Genomic DNA, 23,186 nt, shown 5'->3' on the forward strand with positions numbered 1-23,186 from the left:
GGGTCTGTGAGGAGATTTTTTTTATTTTTAATAATTGCAGATGTCATATTGTAAAGCTCTGTATAACATTCTGCTGTAAAAATAGAGGGATCTATTGGTAAACGAAACTGCTGCAGAATTATGGGTAACCCACATAAATACAAATCACTAAAATAACTTTTGCACAAAAGGGACAAGTAAAATTTTCCATTAATATTAAGTAAAACCATCTTAGTACTTTATATTTTATTATAATTGTCACTTATTTTGTACTGCACAGTGCAATTGAAGTATGTAGTTTGTAACATATTTATCATAAACTTCTTATTTCATACTGTATTTGTCGTTACAGATGAATCGTGAAATTCGTACCTGAGAAAAAAACAAACAACTGACAAGACTAGTCTGGATTCACGCCTACTTGTGGTGACGTCAAATCGTCTGCAATAAATTCACTGATCGGAGACGCGTTGGGATGTACCGTAACAGTCTGGTGCGAAGAAGTAGAAGCGGGCGAGGTGGATCTGTAATTAACATCGTAGTAAAGCGAAGTAGAAGCGTCTTGTAGATCCAGAACTGACGGTCTGTCATACTTACCCACAGCTGCATTGAACAGGATATTGTTGATCATGTGTTTCGCCATAGTTCGAGCTGTGGGGTTCAAGTTTCGCAACTCGTTGCCGACATGTTCCCCATACGTTGAGCATTCGTCCCGCCTTGGAGACCTAACTGCATGTGGCTCTTCTTCTTCATCATCTTCGTCTTCTGTATGCTTCCTCTTCTTCTCTATGTGGGGTTCTTTCCTGCGTTCTTCTTTGATCGTACTTTTCCTTGCCTCATAAAGATCCCTTCTTGAAGATCCCTGGACAGCACTAGAGGGATGAACAAATCCCTGAAACAGAAAGTCTCGAATTACAATGTGGAAATGTGACTGGATTGACTACAAAATATCTGAAGACAGTGAGACATCCCAGGTACTGAGTTATTGAAGTGATATAGGTTGTAGTAATGCAGCAATTTTGGTTTATTTTATCAGTGAATATTTGTAAATTTGTAATTAGCAGTGAAAAGATTTATATGAAAATACATATCTTCATACGATGCTAAAAATCTATATTATTTTGTATTATCTTTGCTACTTTAATTTTTTATATATTTTACATATCTGAATGATTTTTACACAATTTCCATATTTTCAAACATTTTTCGACATGTATTCCATATCCATGCAATGGCTACATTACATTTTCAGTTATTACATTGTAAACGTCAAACGTTATCAGTGCATCTGTATTCTCTTCATTTTGTATTCCCTCTATATTTTAAATATTCACAATAGACAATGCATCTGTTATCCTATTCTTGTCAACAATGGAGAGTACAAGCTCAAGCTTTCGCTGTGAAATCCATTGCATATTTTAAATATACTCCTTTTACATCATGGGATATTGGAGCTTTTTCAGTCAATATTAATTTGTCTTTAGGGACAACAGGAAGGATATTCACGTTTCAGCACTTAAAAGTTTATTAATCCATTGTTTTGGTCACAAAAAATTAAGCACATTTTGTATTTGAATTTTGCATCACAAGTAATGCCATGTAAGCCTACTATCAGATGGATACCCGAGTTTGGACTCTAATTAAATATTAACCGTTGACCTATGTAAAAACGAGTTACATCAAAACTTACATAGCTTATTCAATTCTGCGTTAAGCTGTGGTAACCTAATCTTTTTGCCAGTATACCTTCGTTTTTTTATCGTCGTGAGAAGGAAAAAATGCAGTTTTTTTTTAGTTTTCTAAACGACCGTGGTCCGATCGTGATGAAATTTAAATACAGTGCAGATATAAATATTTTAAACGCAATTCTTTTCAGATTTTTTAAAATCAGCCAAAAAATGTTTTTATCAATTTCCTTGAAACAATTTTTCTTAGTAGCGTAGTTCTACAAATCCGATCTTGGTCATGTTTTGAACTTTGCAGCTGTTTTTCAAACCCATTATAATTGTCAATACACCTTGCGAAATCGATTTTATACAGATTTTTATTAAGGCTGAACCGATACCGGTACCGGATATCGGTATCGGTAAGTATCGGCTGAAATTTTTCCGCCGATACCAGTGGCTAGAAGCGCGTCCAAAACCAAAATTTGTTTCTTTGCAAAGGTTTGTTCAATTTTTCCAACTTACCTTTATGTTTGAAGAAAGGTGAAAGAGGTAAGTATTTATGCGTTTGTTAATTGAACGTGGACTCAAGTTCCGTGAACAGCAAGTACGTAACAAAGATCCATACACAGATAAGACTCGCGGTCAAGTATATTGCAAATCAAGGGTATAACTCCCCATATGAGTTCCATCTAAGTTTACCAGGCTTTGATCATACAGATTTTAACAACAATCTCAATGAGGACCCTACAGCCAACGAGGCACCTGGTGTATTGTGGACATATTTCTCTTCAAGATCCCCCGCAGTCAAAACAGTCATCGGCCATGTGAGTTGTGGCCGTGTCTCAGACATAGTACATAGCAATGTCTGTAGACCGCTAGTCCCCCCCCCCCCCCCCCCGCTCTTGAAGGTCTGGTCATAACTCGCCTTCTTTTCAGTCCCCATCTTTACAGCCCCGGCAGGGTCTCTGTGACGTCATCAGGATGAGACTTCGAGTTTCTGCTATTTCCAACACTGTAAAGCATTCAACGCTCTTGTTTTTAAGAGAAAAACACAAATTGAAGAGCATCGCAACACAACTTACACAGAATACATGAATGTGATGGTGCATAGAAAATCTTATAAGTAAACAAAATCAAATATTTTCTCGCGGTTAGTGCTGGAAAGAATTGGAAAAAGAGCAGCACTGGATCCATTGTTTTTGCTTGATGGTATTTTACGTTTCAATTTTTCGATCCTGCGGTTCAAATATAGAATTCGGAAAAAAATAATGTTCTTCCTTGACAAAACACGAAGTACTGTGTGTTGTTTTGTATTTACGATTTTGTCGTTTTGTATTGAACGAAGAACGTATTTAGAGGGGTCCAGGGGGTCCGGACCCCCCCCCCCGAAAGACTTATCAAGTACTAAAATTAGATAATGAAAAATATATTCGTTTAGCCTTTGTTGTATAATTTCCTCTGAACTTATTGGAAGCTAGTGTTGCTCACGAGACGGGACAGGCTTTTTAAAATTCGAGACGGGACGAGATTGACCACCTGTCTCGTCTCGTTTTCGAGACGAGACACGAGACGGGACGAGATGGCACGTGAAAAGTCTCGTCTCGTCTCGAAAGTCTCGAAAAAAATGTAAACAAAATAACAAATCAATTGCAAATACTTATTTATTCGGAATAAAGCATTTTCTTTAGAAACACAAATCAGCTTCTATTACACGAAAAAAGATCTGTAAGATTCATTTGGGCCCGTTTATACTCACACCTGCCAAGTTTCATGGAAATCGGAAGGGGACACAGGGGTCAGATCCCCACTTCTATTTGTCCTCATCTTGACAATTGAGTGGGTTTCGCCCTGTAAAACAGTTTTTTAGCTGAAACAAAAAAACACGCATTTCTTCCTTTGGGCCCCACTATACACCTGCCAAGTTTCATGGAAATCGGAGGGGGACACATAAGTCAAATGCCCACTTAAATTTGTCCTCATATTGACATTTGAGGGGGGTTGCCCCCTAAAACAGTTTTTTAGCCGAAACAAAAAAAACACGTATTTCTTCATTTGGGCCCGTTTATGCACACACCTGACAAGTATCATGGAAATCGGAGGGGGACACAGGGGTCCGATCCTCACTTCAATTTGTCCTCATCTTGACAATTGAGTGGGTTTCGCCCTGTAAAACAGTTTTTTAGCTGAAACAAAAAAACACGCATTTCTTCCTTTGGGCCCCACTATACACCTGCCAAGTTTCATGGAAATCGGAGGGGGACACATAAGTCAAATGCCCACTTAAATTTGTCCTCATATTGACATTTGAGGGGGGTTGCCCCCTAAAACAGTTTTTTAGCCGAAACAAAAAAAACACGTATTTCTTCATTTGGGCCCGTTTATGCACACACCTGACAAGTATCATGGAAATCGGAGGGGGACACAGGGGTCCGATCCTCACTTCAATTTGTCCTCATCTTGACATTTGAGGGGGTTTTGCCCCCTAAAACCGTTTTTTAGCTGAAACAAAAAAACACGTATTTCTTCCATTGGGCCCCACTATACACCTGCCAAGTTTTATGGAAATCGGAGGGGGACACTTAGATAACCTCCCTTGTTAGTCTTATACTTTGTAATTATATAACACTGCATATATTATAATGTTTTATTTTAATTTGTAGAACTGTAACTGTAGAACAATTGTATAATTTTTGTATAACATTTCTATCTTGTTATATGTGTTAAAGCTTTCATCCTGGAATGGAATGTCTCACATTTATGTGTGTTTTCATTTCCAATATATTCGAATGAATACATATTCGTTTCAATGGCATTTACAAAATCACCTCTGACATGTGTGCACGAGTGTGTTAGCCGATGTGTAGCAAAGTATTTTAGGAACAACACTTGAAAAAAAATCTTGTAGGACTAAAGAAAAATTTCTTTGTAATCGAAGATCATAATACCTTTTAAGGTGTGGTAATATTATAATGGGATTGAGATACGAAACTCTCGGATCCGGATCCAGATCCGAAACTTTCAGACCCGGATCCGGATCCGGAATTTTCGGATCCGGATCCAGATCTGTAACTTTTGGATCCGGATCGGATCCGAATGGATCCGGATTTTTCGGATCCGGATCCGTTTGGCCATCCCTAATCCTTGCGCGAAACGATCCGGAGGTAGTCACTGCCATTGTTTACTACGGCCCTGTTCCACCCATACTGGCGACAATCGTCATAAAATTTCTCGCCCAAACAGACCCTTCTTTCATTTGCGACCCTCTTCTCAAAATCCACAGCAGCGTCTAGTGCTGGTTGCAAACTCCAAAGATTTATCACTAAAAACCTAGGTAAAGGTAAAGTTCTAAGTGCATATAACAGTGCCATGAAGTCACATTTACGGGATGTGGGGGAAAGGTCATTTTTGGAGGCGAAGTGATCAGCATCACACTCCGGCTGCTTTTGCCCTCCCGGATTGCCCCCATGCACCCATTGATATGAGGCTGTTGAGCCCCGGAGCTACTTTATGCGGGAACAGTGCGAAATAATTCCGACCTTTATTCACCCACTCCGGGATTCGAACCCGGGTCTCCCGCCTGGCAGTCAGACGCCCTAACAACTACACCACCGCGGCTCTAAAAAGCTAGTGCAATTAGATACTCTGCTTTGACGTAACGAACATAAAATTGCCTGAAGTCATAGGAGTAATAAGTGACATGCGACAGCAACAAGTGTCGCTTGGAAATGAACCCACAGTAATAAATGCAACCTTCCGAACGGAAGCGACTAGACCGACAAGCGGCACGTGTTGCTTTGTCGCTTGCGTGTTGTTGGGACTTCGCCGTTTTTTAATAGCTTGCATTGTGTCGCCTCTGTCTTTTGGTAGTGAATTCACAGTGAGAGCTTGCTTATAGACTAAGGGAGATTTCACATCGAAGCGACACGCGACCCGTAACACGTGTCGCTTCAGGATTTCACCAATCGAACGCAGGTTTGTACGGCCTGCCATGCTCCTACGCTGTGAAACGTTGCTGTTGATTGGCTCGTTCCAAAGCAACATGTGTCGCGTGTCGCTTGAGGCTCCGGTCTGAAATCTCCCTAAAGGAGCGTGTCGCTCGTTGCTTTGGTGTGAAAAATCTGTGTCGCTTGTCGCTTCAATCTGAAAGCTATCTTGTGGAAATTTCACACCGAAGCGACACGTATAATTCACACCCAAACGACAAGCGACACAATCCTCTTCAGTCTGAAGGAAAACATTCACCCCGCATCCGTGAACAACGGACCGAGGCTACAAGAGACACGTGCAGCTATTCGTGTGTCTTCTGTTCGAAAGGTTGCATTGACTACTGAAAGTTCGCTTCCAAGCAAATCTTGCTCACAGCAAACTCTTCGAACCGTAGCTGCACGTCTCGCTTGTCGCTTGCTTGTTGTTCTGCTGTTTTCTGGATACCGTATAGACAGTATAGTCGCGAGGGTTGTTATCCGCGCTTCCGCGAAGAATGCTTGCTTATAAACTGAAGTGTCCCTGTCGTTCGTTGGTTCAGTGTGGTACTTCCGCGTCGCTTGTCACATTGAACAAGTCACAGGAGAGAAGCAACATGTTTCGCTTGGATACGAACCCTCAGTAAACGTAACCTTCCGAACCGAAGCACCACGTGTCTCTTGTCGCTTGCGTGTCGCTCAAATTGGGTCGTTTTCTTAATATCGAGCGTAGAATCGCCTCGATCTGTTGGTACTGCCCGTGCGGTAAATACTTTTATCATAGACGGAACGGAAGGGGATCCTGTCGTGGATAAAGAGTGGATGGGAGCTAGAAAAGCAAGGCAGATTCTATACATTATCTAGCTATTGATAATCAACAAACTTTATTTGTTATACTTATGTTCTTATGATTAAGGAATCATATTTATTCACACTATAGCTACAGTGAGCAAACTGATTACAGGTTAAACCAATTTTCGAGAATAATATTTGTGATGTCTCCCAGTTATAACTTTGTTGGCATAATATCCTGGATTACTTTCATGAGACGAGACGAGACGAGACAAAACGAGACGGGACGAGACGAGACGGGACAAACGAATATTTCGAGACGAGACAGCATTTTCACGAGACGAGACGAGACAGACCAAAGTCTTGTCTCGTCTCGTCTCGTCTCGTGGGCAACACTAATCACCGTAGCCCTCTGCTCCGTCCGCTGGCGAACGAGAGAGCATTTGCGCGCGTGCAAAGGAATACAGTCCCTTACGCCGAACCTGCCCGGCCCGGCCAGGAAAGGCATTGTAAAAAATGCTAGAACGAGTTTTGTTAGTGGAGCGTTGCAACCGGATCACGAAAAATAGCTATTATAATGCCATGAAGGTCAAACATATATGAAATTAGTCAAGTTGTACTTCATGTTTACAGCATTTACGCATTTTTGAAATTTTAAATCTGGGAACGCCGGGCGTACGGGCGTACTATAACGCTACGCCACTGATATATATATATGTGTGTGTGTGTATATGTGTATATATATGTATATATATATATGTGCATATATATATGTATATATATATATGTATATATATATGAATATATATATCTATATATATATATATATATATATATATATATATATATATATAAATTGGAATTATACAAGTATCGGTGGGTATCGGTGAGAGTATCGCATCGGTTAAGCCCTAATTTTTATTCAAAGGAGCAAAGATGTGTGTTGAACGTCGCGACATCGCTCGTAGTGACAGAACGTGCGGTTGCTAAGAGCCCAAAGAGTGTCATCCTTTTCATGCACATGTATTCGTCTTGCACTTGGTTTCGGTCTCCTGTCCTAAAACACTTAAGGGAGGAACGTTTAGACGGACTTGGCTTGCACCTTTATGGTTGAACTTTTCGCCGACAAAACACCACTCAGTGGCGGGAACTGTACTACGATAGGGTCTTAATTATCGCTGTGCCTGTCAAGTTTAAGGCTCTTAGCATAAATACACGATAAATACACTGCAGTTTTTCTGGACTTGACCAAAAAGGTATTATTTATGCTAAGAGCCCTAAACTAACATGCCTAACCTAAAACGAGAACATTTATTATGACATCAATAGACGAAGATGTTCAATATGGTGTCCAATAAGTTAGAGCCACCAGGATAAACCTTCTATGATACAGCCATATCACTTAGCTGAGACAGTATGGTGACGTTTCAGCTTACTTTATGAGCTACAGTGGCGTGCCCAAGGGGGGGGGGGGGTTGGTGGGGGTTATAACTTCCCCCTTTAGCCCAGTATTCCTAAGATAACCTCAAAGGTAAGAAAAGATGACGGATTTCTTCTACGTTGTATATGATCGTAAAATAAGGAAGACTAAACTATTTTAAATTCTACCCGAAAAATGGAAAAATTGTTAAACGCCTCTCTCCGCCGAATCGAGATTTTAAATTTTCCAAAATCATGATGTTGTTGACCATCCCTGGTGTGAAAGTAAGATATGTTAGGAAAAAGGTTCTGTCTAAGTAAGTATGTCTGTCACCTCGAGAACAAAAATCTTGATCAGTCTTGTCATTCGTAAGCATAGTAAACACAAAACAACATTGAAGTACTTCGTGTTTTGTAAAGTAAGAACATTATTTTCAGAAAACGATATTTGAACCGCAGGACCAAAAGAAGGAAAAAAATTGAAAAGGAGAAATACTGTGAAGGAAACACAATGGACCCAATCCTGCTTTCTCCTCCCCCCAGCTCTTTGTAGCACTAACCGTGGGGAAATTTATGCTTTTGCTTACTTATGACGTCACTGAAAGCCTGCCGTGTTTGTAAACAAGGGGACTGAAAAAAGGCCTCGTATGACCAGACCTTCAAGAGCGGGGGAAAAGCGGTCGACGGTCCTTGGATTCGCAGCCCTGTGGCTCGCCTGACACCATTGCACTCAACAGGACACGTAGCGGGCCGGTTGGGCACAGGGGGTAGAACTGGGCTCTTCTTCCGATGCTCTAAACTTAGCGAATCTCTTGCGTATTTCTAGCTGTTTCATGGCGTCGAGTGACTAATTTCGCTCAAATATGCGAGTATTCTGACTTATTTTTTACTTCTTGTCTAAAATATTTAAAAAGCAATTTTTTTATTATTTTGCTTTGTCATCGCCGCATCTGCCGATGACCGGACGCTTCACCTCTGCCCCTTCCCCCAAGATTCTAGCTCTTCATGGTTTTGCTTTGTGGAGTGGGGCTATTCATTACATGTGTCAGCCACTCGCTGCGATACAAGATCGTTAACCCGCCACTGTGTCATATTTGAGCATCAACCCCCAGTATGACACCCCGTAAAAGTTACATCAGGAATTAGTGGCGGCGATTGGGTTCCAAAACTGGGCGGGCAAGGTGCCAATACTTGGGGGGGGGGGGGGGGAGGCAAAGACAGTATACAGTCCGGCCAAGGAAGACGAAACTACCTCGAAAGGACGATTCCAAACGCGAGAGGGGAGTAGGGAGAAGTAAGCACTAGCCAAACTACCGTGTGGTATTTCGCTTGTGTTTATTACCGCTTGCTGTGTTGGGTTTGTGATTTGAGATGGCTCTTACAATTCACAAGAAGCCGTTTCGAAGTGAAATAAAGAAAATTGGGACGTTTTGGTACAAAATGTGCTTTATTATTTGTTACCCGTAACCCAAACAAGGGATAATCAGACTTTCTTTTAAGTGATGAAACGTGCTCCAGGTGTCCCTAAAGACGGATTTATATGAACTAAAACAGCGTTCATGAAGTAATGGGAGTATATTTAGAATATGAAAGGGATATCACCGCTAAGACTTGAGCTTGCATGCTCTATTGTTGACAAGAACGTTACAGTAACAGATGCATTGTCTATTGTCAAGATTTAAAATAAACAGAGCACAAAATCAGCATAATACAAATAAATAGAAAAACTTTGCTATTTAATACAAGAAGGGAAATTGTAGTAATAGCATGAATGTGAAATATATGTCGAAAAGTGTTTGAAAATATGGAAATTGTGTAAAAAATAATTAAAATATGCAGTGGCGACAATTTGGTAACAATTAACAAACTTTGGGGGGGGGGGGGTCCGCAAAAAAATATACTTTCTCATAGTAGAACGGCTTAACATTAAGAGGCCATAGTGCGTGGAAAAATTGAGGAGCAAATTCCCTCCTTGGCCCCCCCTTAATTGCCGCCACTGAAAATATGTGCTATACCTGCCGCAAAATTAGTTTGGTATTGAGAGCTGAAGGAACACGCGTCACGGTGTTGCCATATCATGCGGTACGGTACGGTACGCAGTGCAGCCGTCTGACGCTGTGTCGAGGAAAACGTGTTATGAAAAGGAACAATGATGAAATGTGTTATTGTTTTTCGAGGAAAACGGAATAACAATGATGACAGCAATAATGAATGTGTTATTGTTTTCTCTCTTCATTTCCATCTCCTTTACAACATGAACGAATTAACGAAACGAGTATTGTTTACAGGTTACCTTTTCAATCCATTCTGTATATACACTTTCAATAATCATTTCTTTCCGAAGTCCCCGTTAAAGTCTGCCAATCTTTCAATTATACCGCAACTGAGTTGGTGGGGCGTCTGACTTTCACGTGTGAGACCCGCGGTGGTTTGTGGAACTTTTTCAAATATCCCGAGCGGCTCCGGGGTCGACTCAGCCCAAGTGAGTACCTGGGGCAAACCTGCGGTAAAGGCGGTTGGTGAACCACATCACCTCCATAATATGGCCTAGGTCGAGGTCGAGAATGTGTGGAGCTTTACCTCCACATCCCCATATGCCTACATACTTTACTTTATTTTGCGTCCATTATTATTTTTTTTTTTTTTGTATGAGAATCCCAGATATTTTATGACTGTCCTTCAAGATGTTTCCCCACCTTGAAAAAATGCCGAATCTTTCAACGAAACTCGCAGTTTCCCAACAGTGGGATAATCTTTCCTCCTATAATAAGAGTAAATATGGCGACGAATAGCATCTTGCTGAAAGGTATCTAAATTTGTCACGCGTTTATTGATATTCCTCTTCTTTCCTGGGGTTTCCAATTTTGAAGCCTCGCATTTATTTATTTATTTATTTCTACCACATTATATTTTTCTTTCCTATGGTAACAATAGTGTTCTTAGACACGCCGAAAGCAGCAGCAGTACTGTCCAGAACTTTATTTACAGAAATGATTGGAGCCCCATTGTTTTTCTCTTGCTCAAATTATTTGCGCTCAGAACAAACCATCTCCCACGTTTGTCCTTTGAGAAGAATTCCTTTTTCTTTTAGTGCATGGCCTCTTTGGTACATTGTCATCTCGAGTATTGCCTCCTGTGCTTGACATTCTTCACACAAGCTCACGACACACTCAAGAACACAGAAAATTATGTACAAAAAATAACAACTAAAACAACACGCTATATACAACAAAGAATACTCTAAATTCAATAAACACTAAACAACGGACCGGTTAAAATATCACAGCAACGCAACAAACAAACAGCACGTCCTCTCCCAACAACATGAAATCTGATCGCAGGAAGAATCGCCCGATAAGCGGCAACACCGAGATAAACGTTGTCTGTTGCTAGGTAACCAGGGCTTGGGTGAAGCACTGGGAAGATTTTGATTGGCTCGCATGCCAGCAACCCACCCTCCCGCATTGCCGTAGACCAGATTTCAACACGTGCTTCCCAAGCGTCAATACCAAACTAATTTTGCGGCAGGTATAAGAACTAGCATGTGTAAAGATATTATGGAAAACGAAAATAGAACTCTACTTTCGGGAAGATAATACAAAATAAAATTGATTCTAACATCATATGAAGATATGTATTTATCCCTTTCCTGGGAATTATATTTGAAATTTGTAGTATAATACAAAACCTGGAGAAACGTGCTCTAGACAGGCCCGTAGCCAGGCAGGGGCTAGGGGGGGGGGCTCAACCCCCCCTGGCACTGCCATCAGTCCCCTTGACATTAGGTAAAACTATTTTGTGTAATTAGTTTCCAGTGAAGAGTGAAAATGTACACAGCTCACAACTTTAAGGATAAATCCACAGAACGTGAAGAGCAGCTATTACATTCGCTCATCTTGTTTATGAGCAGAAGTCCAAGTAGCTGCAAATATTTAGAAGATTATCTAGACTTTTGTAAGTTCTTTCATAGGAGGCTTTTTATCTGTACCTTCACTCTACCTGTTGTGACTTCCCGTTTAGACAGAAATCTGTGACTTTGATGTCATCATGCAAATTATCTTCGCATCTTAATCAAAGGTCAACATCTCCCAAGTTTTGGGACGAAGGGAAGTGTCATTGCTTTGGGCGGGGGTGAAATTTATTGTAGTCCTTCTGTGTGATCAGTGGCATGCCCAAAGGGGGTGTTGGTGGGGGTTATAATCCCCCCGTTGGCCCAGTATTCCTAAAAAAAAAAGAACGTCAAAGGTATAGGAAAAGATGGCAAAATGAGGGCTGACTACCAGAAAAAGTGTACATAACCCCTCCCTTTAGAAAATCCTGGGCACGTTACTGTGTGTGATATACATTGTACATATTTGTATCATCTAAAATAGTATTGAGTGCAGTAGTTCCAAAAGTGTCCGCCGCGGCTTCCTGGTGCACCGTGGCTGGGTTTTAGGGTTGCCTAAGGTGACCACACACACAATTTAAAAAAAGAGGACAGAGCATGGCGAAAAAGGAGGTCAAAGTCATAAAAAAGAGGACACCGCAAAAAATGGCTATACATTTGCCATTACTCAATTTAATCAATATACAAAAATCTTACCAACATTTTGCTCACAGATGCTTTTCAGAAGATCTCTTTCAAGAACTTCATCTTACCTTTAAGCAGAGAAAGCAATCTCCTAATCTTTTTTTTTAACAAATTACAAAGAATATCTATAATTTGAAGCACAGAATTTTACTCCTTTTCTAATTTTTGGATATTAGACTGAAATATCTCCACAAGTGAATGCAAATGTAACAAGTAAGATTCGCTTAACTTATTCCGAAAAGCCAAATTAAAATTTTAGGAAGTTTGGATTGGGTAGAGAAATATGATTTCAATGCCAGGAACATTTCTAGCACTCTTTTAACAGCAGGGGAAAGTGGCAACCACCTTACACTTTACACCATGTTCGTTTCTTCCATCCTTTAAAACTGGATATTTTCTTTCGCTTCGTTATTTCATGAAAGTAAATAATACTTAATAATCAAAATTCTCACTATGCATTTCTGTATCGCGTATGTATAACTCGAAAAGGAACTGGCCGACCTCTGTGTTGGAGTGGTTAGCACACCGCACCACAACGCCAGAGGCCTCGGTTTCGAATCCCAGCCTGGGCACGTGTGTCCTTCATCAAAATCTCATATCATCGCTCATACCCATCTTCGCGATTAGCCAAAACTGGCAAAATAAACGAAGTAAAATAAACCAAATCAATCAACCGAAAAGGAACATGCGTTCCAGCAGTCTCAGCGCTTAATACTAATGACTGGGGTGCGGAAATTTGCCTATTTGCCTTTTTTATTCCTTTGTAGTAAACCATAGGCTTTCATGTTTAAACTTTAAAGTTCGTTTCATGGAGTTTCTATTCCGAAAACACATTTTTATAGTGCCTATAAATTCCTATTTTGATGGTTAGTGCCTATTTTGCTTAATCGTGCCAAAAAATGGATATTCTGTAATTTTTGCATACTTCACCTTTTTCTTACGTGCATTTGGCTTTCCATATATTGAAAGATGTAAGGCTTTGTTGATGTTGTACTGACTGAAATCTGGAATTCGCCAGATTTGATGGTCTGAATTGGAACATTGTTTTAAATATTTTTTTTGTTACAATGGTGTAAATTGTTTATTCATCATTTGTTCAAATTCGCAGTCGTTAGCACAAGCTCTTTTTGTGAGAATTACTTTAACAGACGATTCCCCGCAAATGTGAATTTCGATCAAAAGAGTATTATAGTATGTTAATCGCTAGCGCACGTTTATGTATTTATATAAACTGAAGTGCTAAATACAGTATAACTGTGCATTGTAAGAAGAAAATTTAAATAAGTTCACATCCATTGCCTATTTTAATGTCTTTTTGTTTTAAATTATAGGGTGCCTTTTAAGTGCCTATTTTCGTGCCTTTTCTGAGTTTATGGTGCTTTTTAAGTGCCTATTTGACTGCCTATTTCAGAGGTTTTTAGTGCCTTAAATACGGGCCCTACTAATGACTCAGTCGGGAAAGTGATCGTATTGAGCTCCCAGATGCTAGGTGAGCATTGCTCGAATACTTAACGCGCCCCGAATGAAGCATTCTGTATGCAGCACATTTGCTATGGTCAATGCTATACTCTTTCCAAAAAAAGGAGGACATTTACCGATTTCTAAAAAATCCTCCCGGACGCCGGACAGACACCTAAAAAGGAGGACAAGTCCGGATAAGAGAGGACGTCTGGTCACCCTAGGGTAGCCGCGATATGTTCCATTATTTTCACTGAAATGATTATAGTGTTCCAATTATTTGCTTATTTAGTACTTTTACATGTAAAATGTTTCTGAATTTGAAATATGTGTATATTTTTTAACTAAGGAAAGCAACCTAACCACACTAATTGGACGTTGCAAGTGCAAGATAGGCCCGTCCACATTCTGACTAGGGCGCCGCGGAAGAATCTTGAAACTCCGTGAAACGAAAACTTTTGGGAACCTCTACTGTAAGGGGTGATTTCAGTATCAGTCAATTAACACTCCAAGAGATGGTTTAATAGATGTAGAAAAATGTAGTATCTGTAAGATATTTATAAATTTTATATAAGTTAATGACCTCCTCCAAAAAACACACATCTTCATTTAATACTGTTAAATTTTTGAAAAAATGGACTTGTTTACAAAGCCCTTCTGATAACCCGTGAGCCCCCCCCCCCCCCGAGATCAATTCTAGCTACGAGCCTGGCTCTACATGTGGATTTGAATTTTTGTTTTTAAGTCCACTTTATGCACAGATAGGCTAATCGGGACTGGACCCTAAGTGAAATCCAAACCACTATGTACCTCCACCGGGAACCCTTGATTACAAGGCAATGACGTTACCACCACGACATCGGAGAGGCCCCTTTTCATCTCTAAATTTCTAAACAAACCGCCGAAATTCTAAAAATGTCTAATTTAAATAATGCGTAGTAGTATAGTATATAGTTGGTGTTTTAAGTCAACTTTATGCACAGTAAGGCTAATCGGAACTGGACCTACAGTTTAAAGTGGGATTCGAACCACTTGTGCCTCCACCGGGTATCGAACCCGGGACCACTTGATTACAATAGTGCGTAGTAGTGATTAATTTTATTTTATTAGCAGGACTAAACATTTTGTGTAATAAATTGTAATATAATGAGAAATTCATTTTGAGGGCTTCAACAAGCCCCACTCTTTTGCCTTTAGATGGCGGCTGCTGATAAGGGACCCCCCCCCCGAAATAAAAATCTGGCTACGGCTTTGGAACGATGGGAGTGATGATAAATAGCCTTCCCCATTCACGGCCAAATCAAATTCAAAAGCGTGTTGTTCAATTTCTTCGCCATTGCACTTGGATGCTTAAAAATAGAACACAACATAATCCTATTGTGTTATAAGCACACACAGTAGAAACCCGGGTTCGAGTCCTGGTCGAGCCTGCATTTTTTCGCTGAAAATATCTACGTACAGTGGGATCCATGAGTATTACCGTGCAAATTGACCATGACACTATTCTTTAATTTTTCTCTCGCATCCGATTGCGTTTTTAAGCGATGGATTTTTATGTATGCTGGTGCAGAAGTTGTCAACAGCTTGTTTTGAGTTTTCTTTTAATTCTTGTAGCTCTTAATGGGTCAAATAAAGTGCACGAACATGGCGATGGACAATTTGCACGGTAATATTCATGGATCCCACTGTACAATATAATCCTAGTTTTATCATGGTTTTACTCACCGCAGATTCACTTTTGATGGTTGAGTAGTTTCTCTTCGGCACGTCAATGTCCAACAAGAACTTCAGGCGGTTGTAGGCAAACCATGTTCCTTGCTCTGAACGTTTACCCCTCAGCACTAACTTATTCTCGCGATGAAAAGAAGACCTCAAATTCTTAATCTTCTTCTTCAAGTTCGGAACATCACAGCCGTATTTAGACGCAAGCTTTTGTAACGTCTCTGTCTTAAGTTTCTTGTCCGAGTATTCCTCTTTCTTAATATCCCACAACACGGGCGAATTGTAATAATCTTCAATGAAATCAAGTGTCTTACCGACATTCCAATCCATGACGAATGCTACGCGTCGCACTGCATCGTTGCCGTTGCTGGCCTTCGACCGACTGGCGACAGGCAGATGTTTCGTCGAATGCGTCACGTCACGCCGCACGGTCTGCACCAATCAACATTCCGCACGATTCGCGTGTTGCATGCTCTGAGCGCATGCGTCGATGTCGAATGCTACGCTGTTGCCCCGAACCGAACGAAGGTCGCTCCTTCTGTGCAGTGTTGCTTACCTTGTAGACGTTTCTCTCCTCGCGAAGAACTTTGCACATTTTTACCAACGCGTGAACGTGTATGCACACAACGTTTGCCAACACTCCTGGGCACAGATTATCTGCCACCAACAAAATATCGAAATTGCGTCGTGCTAAAAATATGCTCATGTGATAGACATAGTTATTCAATAAATGGAAAAAATAAACTAATTAATATTATTATTGGTTTGTTAGAGAAAAAGAGATAGATATTCATTCCTTGGTTGGTTTTGTTATATAACCATTATATCGTGCAAACCAGTGGCGGTCCCTCCATGGAACAGAGGGAACAGGCTGTTGCCTTCTACTTATCGAACTTTTTAGCTATTTAAATTATCTATAATAACATAATAAGAACACTTCTTTCTTCCGAAATTAACACGCCGAAGAAAAACTTTCACCCTGACTGGAAGTTTGTTTACTTCACCTACCCTCGTCGTCCCACCCTCTGCTCTGACGCCGAGTATTTCCGACCACGCGCGAAGGTAAACGATCCTCATGGAGCCACTTCCTGAACTGAAGCTGAACTCTCACGCTATGTCCAACGTGGATACGGGCAGCGCGGTGCGTGCGGTGCGATGCGAGCAACGCGGCAGTCGTATCCGATCAAACCTGTAGTCAGCAATGAGCCCGTCCTACGTAGACACGTGACGCGTGCGATTCGTCCGCTCGCAACGCACGCAACGTTTGATTTTCAAACAGGTTTGTTTTGTATCGCATTTGCCGTCCGGTGGCCAGTCGCCAAGAAATATGGAAGGACTTATTGCAGAAGTGCAAAGAAGAAATGTGTTGTGGGATAAAAGAAACCCTCGTTACAAAGATCGTTTAATTGTTGATAAGGAGTGGGATTCCGTAACAGTCTTCACGTTTTAAGTATTTGAAAGTCGTGAGTGGATGAACAAAAACATCAAATTGTATTCACTGAGAAGTAATCACAGAATACGGTTCGTACATTTTCTGTTGCTCTCGAAGCGCGGTTCTTTGCCTTCGAGAGCTGTAGGTTCCTGTCCATCACATTTTCGTCCAAGACGTTTACAAGATAATCTTTTTCTATGTCAGTTATAACATTATGCAGAATGCGAATTGCTTTAACAATATGAACAGCATGCTGTACACTAGTTTCAATTGGTTTCAATAGGATCCTAAATTTCGCAGAACTTATGCCGAAAGCACACTCCACTGTCCTGTCGTTCGAGCACGCGATAAACGATAATTGAAATATGAGGCGGCTGCATTATTTGAACTCTTCTTTTAGAATATGGTCTCATAAGATATGTTCGTAATGGAAATGCTTCGTCTCCTACAAACACAAATGGGTCTTTTTGATGGAAGTTGGACAGCTGCAAATCTTTTGGTAACGATAAGAAACCATTTTCGACATTTTTATAAAGTGCTGAGTTAGAAAATACTCCTGCATGACTTTCTTTGCCATATGCACCCACATTGATCATTAAAAATCTGCACCTTGCATCAACAACGGCCAAAAGCACCGAACTGGAAGCCATGTTCGTCGCAACTGCTCATCACAATCGCACGCAGTAACGTTGGACACTTCCGGCGTTCACGCACATATCTGCGGTGCGGCGCTCGCATCACACCGCACGCACCACGCTGCCCGTATCCACGTTGGACATAGCGTCAAGCTGTTCCCTACGAGATACATAGCGAATTCGTTTTCCTTCGAGTTTTTGCTATGTGCTAAAGCTTAATTGCGTCGTAATGATAGTTTGGAGTGTAGTAAGTCTATAGTTTCCTAATCTCATTGCAAAATTGCGTCTGCCAGTCATAACGAACTGGAAAAATCTTCTAGAATCTAAGCGTCTGCTAAATGCCTTGGCTAAACGCTGCGAAATAGCTTCCGAGGGAACAGCTCGCATCCACCTGTTCCACCAGCAAGACAAGCGCAGCGCAGGACAAGAAAGCGAATGTTGCGAATGTTGTATGATCGACCGGCTGAAGACGAAAGCTTTTAGTACATTGAACTTTACAGAAAAGACAGCAGACATACACCTATCCTAACCTAATTAGAAACTAAAACGAAATCGTACACAAGGCATTTTCATACAAGTTACTACAACTCTGTAAAATGATTAACTGGATACTCTTCCAGTGGCAAATTATTGTTGTCCTTGTTTGTTCCCGAGAAGAGAGCTCGGAACAGTTCGGGTTTTGTCAATTTCTACAAATCTAGCGGACGTCATGAAAAAACTCGGCCATCTGATTGACATTATTGCATCAATAATAATAATAATAATAATAATAATAATAATAATAATAATAATAATAATAATAATAATAATCCTTCGCGTAACAGCCCATGAAGGGCCTAGGCGTACCTACCGACTGCCGGTCTCCCTCCCACGCTTTCCTTCGTCACTTCTAAGCGTGGAGATCTTCAACCAGTATTGGAATAGTCGGTGGGTCAGCCCGACGTATCCCCAGCCGTTATAGTAGGTCTCCGTGACCGGATTACGCTTACTCATTCGAAGCTTCCCAATTTCCTCACGATGGTGGGTTGCCACCGGCCCTATACGTAGGCCGAATAAATTCCGACCAGACCCGGATTTGAACCTACGCCGTCCCGCAGCGAATGATTTCAAGACGAGTGAACGACTTAACCCGCTTTTTTTTTTTTAAAAAAAAAAAAAGGAAATACCCCCTACACGGAGGTATCCCCCACCATTCACACTTATTTCACTTTTTACACTTTTCAGTTCTTACAGTTTCTCAGTTTCTTTTCATCAGAACAAAACACAAATACCCATGCCTTACCCGGGACTCGAACCCAGAACCCCTGGCGTTGTAGCGCGCTCTGCTAACCACTTCGCCACGGAGGTCGACACCCGCTCGGCTACGGATACGGAGGAGGACATTATTGCATTAAGGACGTTTGAATTACAATGCTCAACTCTAGAAAAAAAATGTCAACTTAATCTACAAATAGAGAGATGAAACCGGTTTCGACAAAACATTTATTTTCTGATCAATCATAAATTGCTTTTATTAATTTTTCCTTTGTTGCGCATCAACAATTTTGTTTTTAATGTTTTGTTTACACACACAGAGAACTCGAAATGCATCAAATCGAATTTGATGCACTCTTAGTGCATCAAATGACACATCTAAACGTGTAATCTTGGATTATTAGATATTGTCTTGGGGTTTGATGCACTTTCACTGCATCAAATGGGATTTCGACTGTGGAGTGTGTCTTTTGATGCATCTTAGTGTGTCAATTACCCGTCCCATGGGATTTTATGCATCTAAATGCATATCTTTCAATTTACACACTTATATGCATAATTCTTTCTAAGCAACTGTTCGATGATTTTACTTACCTTATATGGAAAATAAATTTTGATCTCTTACGATAATATGAAAGGAATTTTGAATTTATCAGCTTACAAATTGATTGTTTGATCAAATTGGTGTTTTAAGTCCACTTTATGCACAGTAAGGCTAATCGGGACTGGACCTAGAGTTTAAAGTGGGATCCAAACCACTATGTGCCTCAACCGGGTATCGAACTCGGGACCCCTGGATTACAAGTCGACAACGCAGCTCACAAATAAACCGAAGTAAGAGAAATGTAAAGAATCAACAGACAAAGTAAATATATTTGCAGTAACTAAATTATATTTCCTAATTAAAATGTCACATCACAATTGGTGCCACACATGCATGTACGTACAAGCCACTAATATTGTATTTTTGGTACATTGTTTGTACACTGTAAAAATAATACCCGTTTTGCACATTTTTGGTGAACTTTCTTCGATAAAAATGTTAGCGAACGTTAAGTGTAGCAGAGATGTACGACCCGATTTTTAAATTATTATATTAAGCACAGGATTTTAAGAGTAAGATTTGACCTATTGCCCTTCAGCCATAGAAAGTTAAAATTTCCGTTTTATTAGTGTTGTTATCAATGTTCTATTATTGGGAAGAAAGGTTTCGGTACACTTCAAATCTGTTTGTTCTTGTGTTCATTGTAAGAACTATTCAAAATATTTCGGCATGTTTAATATAATAATAATAATCCGTTGCGCAACAGCCCATGAAGGGCCTAGGCATACCTACCGACTGCCGGTCTCCCTCCCACGCTTTCCTTCGTCACCTTTAAGCGTGGAGATCTTCAACCAGTATTGGAATAGTCGGTGGGTCAGCCCGACGTATCCCCAGCCGTTATAGTAGGTCTCCGTGACCGGATTACGCTTACTCATTCAAAGCTTCCCAATTTCCTCACGATGGTGGGTTGCCACCGGCCCTATACGTAGGCCGAATAAATTCCGACTAGAACCGGATTCGAACCTACGCCGTCCCACAGCGAACGATTTCAAGACGAGTGAACGCCTTAACCCGCTCGGCTACGGATACGGAGGAGGACATTATTGCATTAAGGACGTTTGAATTACAATGCTCAACTCTAGAAAAAAAAATGTCAACTTAATCTACAAATGGAGAGATGAAACCGGTTTCGACAAAACATTTTTTTCTGATCAATCATAAATTGCTTTTATTAATTTTTCCTTTGTTGTTCATCAACAATTTTGTTTTTAATGTTTTGTTTACCCATTATATCATATTTGCTTTAACATTGGTATTTTCATAATTTTAACGTGCTTCATGTATGTCACTTCTGAAAATTTTTAACATATGTTTCGTATGTTTATTTGGTTCATTTCAACAAGGCTTGAATTTTAGTTGGTTTACTGTATTATATTACGACAGGTATGGGAGGGGAGGGGGCAAGTGCAGGTCACCTGTTCCCCTGCCTGATTTAGCACCGCACGCCACTGGTGCAAACATCGTTATAGAATATGAAACTTGGAAAACGGGAGGGGGGTTTCGGTCTTGTCTCCTCGGAAATATCCTCGACGAATAAAACTTACTGTAATTCGGAGGGCTTATGGACGTTAAAATGTCAAAATATAATAAAATTTCGAAATTCATTTTCAAGCCATATTTACGAAATATACGAGATATGAAAACTAAATAATTATAGGACATACTTGAGTTTGCTTTAACGTCTTCTGTATGAAAAACTAAATATGCTGACCAAGGCAGTAATTTATTTTATTATATTAAAAACATAAACTAAAACGTAACGTTTCAACCTTCTAGCAAGGTCTTCATCAGACTCTGTATCAAGGCTTAATGGTGTTATAACGTCTTCTGTATGCACAGAAAGGCTAATCAGGACTGGACCTATAGTTTAAAGGGGAATCTGAACAACTGTGCAATGCCCCCCAATCGGGTATCGAATCCAGAAACCGTTCATTACAAAGCGAGGACGTTACCACCACACCATTGGGAAGGCCTATATAGAAAAGACGGTATACAGCTCAACTTTATGTGAGGCATTTGCAGCTGCTGTTCTTTGTAGAACGTCAGTGGCGGCTCGTGGTCTGGCTCTATGGGTGTGCGCTTCAGTTTATCGTCCAGAAGTGTTATACCACCCCTGTGAAATACTCACACCCGTTTTTGCGTACATAATGAAGCTTAATATATTGGCAACCAAAGTTTTTATCCCCTTTCACTGAAAATGGGGCTATGACAGAGTTATACGTATTTCATGATTTTTTAACACGATTTTTTTTTTACAAATTTCAAATATTTCGGAAGTTATCCAGCCAATCACGAGAAGAGCGATGTTATTGTGCAGTATGTAATTCAGCATTCGATAACCTGACAAAATCACTCAAAACATAGAAATACCGATCTACAATATCAATACAATTGTCGATTTGCAAAATATTTCGTAAAAACTTTCTCCCCCACTCTGCTGATATTAATGAACAAGGAGAATAATAACGTTGGCGTACACCATAGAAGCCAATCCAACTACCACATGGAGAAAGTCAGTTGTAATCTATTTCGTCTGTTGAGCCATCGTACACAATTTTTCAAACCTTCCTCGGTTTAACATAATTTCTTCCTACACCCCAGAAAAAGCCACGAGTCGCCACTGAATGCAAGTAACGTTTTCAACAGTTAAGCTCCTATCACACGGAACTGGATTTCTAGTAGGAATGCCCTAGTTGGCGCTGAACTGACTTTCTAGGTAGAAATCATGGCCGCCTGGCTGACTGCTTGACTGGTTTGGAGTAATAGGACATGTTCTAATTGATACTAGCTTTCGTCGACTGGTTTCTGTGGAACAGCCAATCAGAGCAAAGTTTGGCCATGTGAAGATAATCTGTGAGTTTGCAAAGGAGTGTTTTTTGTCTGTGGTTTCCGAGTGCTGGCTGTTTATGTTATAGTTTCTCCGTTTCTCGATAAAAAAATAAAGAGATGACGTGCAGTGCATTCGTGTTCAGTTCATTGGTATTTAGGTATTTATTCAGAGCGATGAGATGTGCACGTGACAAATATGATTAGCTGAAAATGAAAATCCTTATTATTAGAAGTGTATTAATAAATGTTTGACTTTTTTTTGTGTGTGTGAATGAATCTTGCGAATCTCATGTATGAATAATGTAAACCCGAGTTAAAAAGCTTTTTGCAGTACGCATTGATTACCCCATTTTCTTTCGAGCCAATCTCTAGTTCATACTTTTCCTTTTTTAATAGTAGCACAAAGCAGTAATTGAGACCTTGCGGATACGAAGGGCGAACTCAACAAACGTACATTTAGAGGAAAATGTGTTTCAAGTTGTGAGGCACGGGGCAATGTCAACAAAAAAACTTTGGAAATCATGCAGGAAAATTTCCGATCTACCCTTACCACGTTTTTGTGTAGTTCGCATCAGAGGCGTAACCACGATTTTTTTTCTGGGGTGGGGGCAAGTACCAGAATAAGCGCACCAATAATAATAATAATAATAATAATAATAATAATAATAATAATAATAATAATAATAATTATTATTATTATTATTATAGTAATAATAATAATGTTATTATAACTATTATAACACTATTATTATTATTACTGATTTGCTTCATTTACTTTGCTTCTTATGTCACTTTTCGCTAAATTGCGAAGATGGGGATGAGCGATGATAAGATGAAATTGATGAATGGACACTCACAAA

At 40.2% G+C, this 23,186-nt stretch overlaps 1 protein-coding gene across 1 annotated transcript; it reads right to left on the reverse strand.

Moving 5' to 3' along the window:
• Positions 1 to 343: 343 nt before the first annotated feature.
• LOC145980104 (uncharacterized) lies at positions 344 to 15,945 on the reverse strand. The gene is made up of 2 exons (XM_083113109.1): positions 15,576 to 15,945; positions 344 to 871 (listed from the first exon to the last, which is right to left on the reverse strand). Exons 1-2 carry the CDS (start codon positions 15,900 to 15,902, stop codon positions 380 to 382), a joined length of 819 nt encoding a protein of 272 aa, XP_082969235.1. The 5' UTR covers positions 15,903 to 15,945; the 3' UTR covers positions 344 to 379.
• Positions 15,946 to 23,186: the final 7,241 nt, after the last annotated feature.

The sequence above is a fragment of the Lepisma saccharinum genome, chromosome 27 (genome assembly GCF_977018435.1).
Source record: "Lepisma saccharinum chromosome 27, izLepSacc3.1, whole genome shotgun sequence".
Taxonomy (NCBI): domain Eukaryota; kingdom Metazoa; phylum Arthropoda; class Insecta; order Zygentoma; family Lepismatidae; genus Lepisma; species Lepisma saccharinum.

What these genes read in the sequence shown, in the direction of transcription:
- LOC145980104 (XM_083113109.1), bottom strand. Translation starts at nt 15,902, where the DNA reads ATGGATTGGAATGTCGGTAAGACACTTGATTTCATTGAAGATTATTAC. An exon ending in CCATCAAAAGTGAATCTGCG is followed by an intron (nt 872 to 15,575) that starts GTGAGTAAAACC and finishes TTTCTGTTTCAG; the next exon opens with GGATTTGTTCATCCCTCTAG.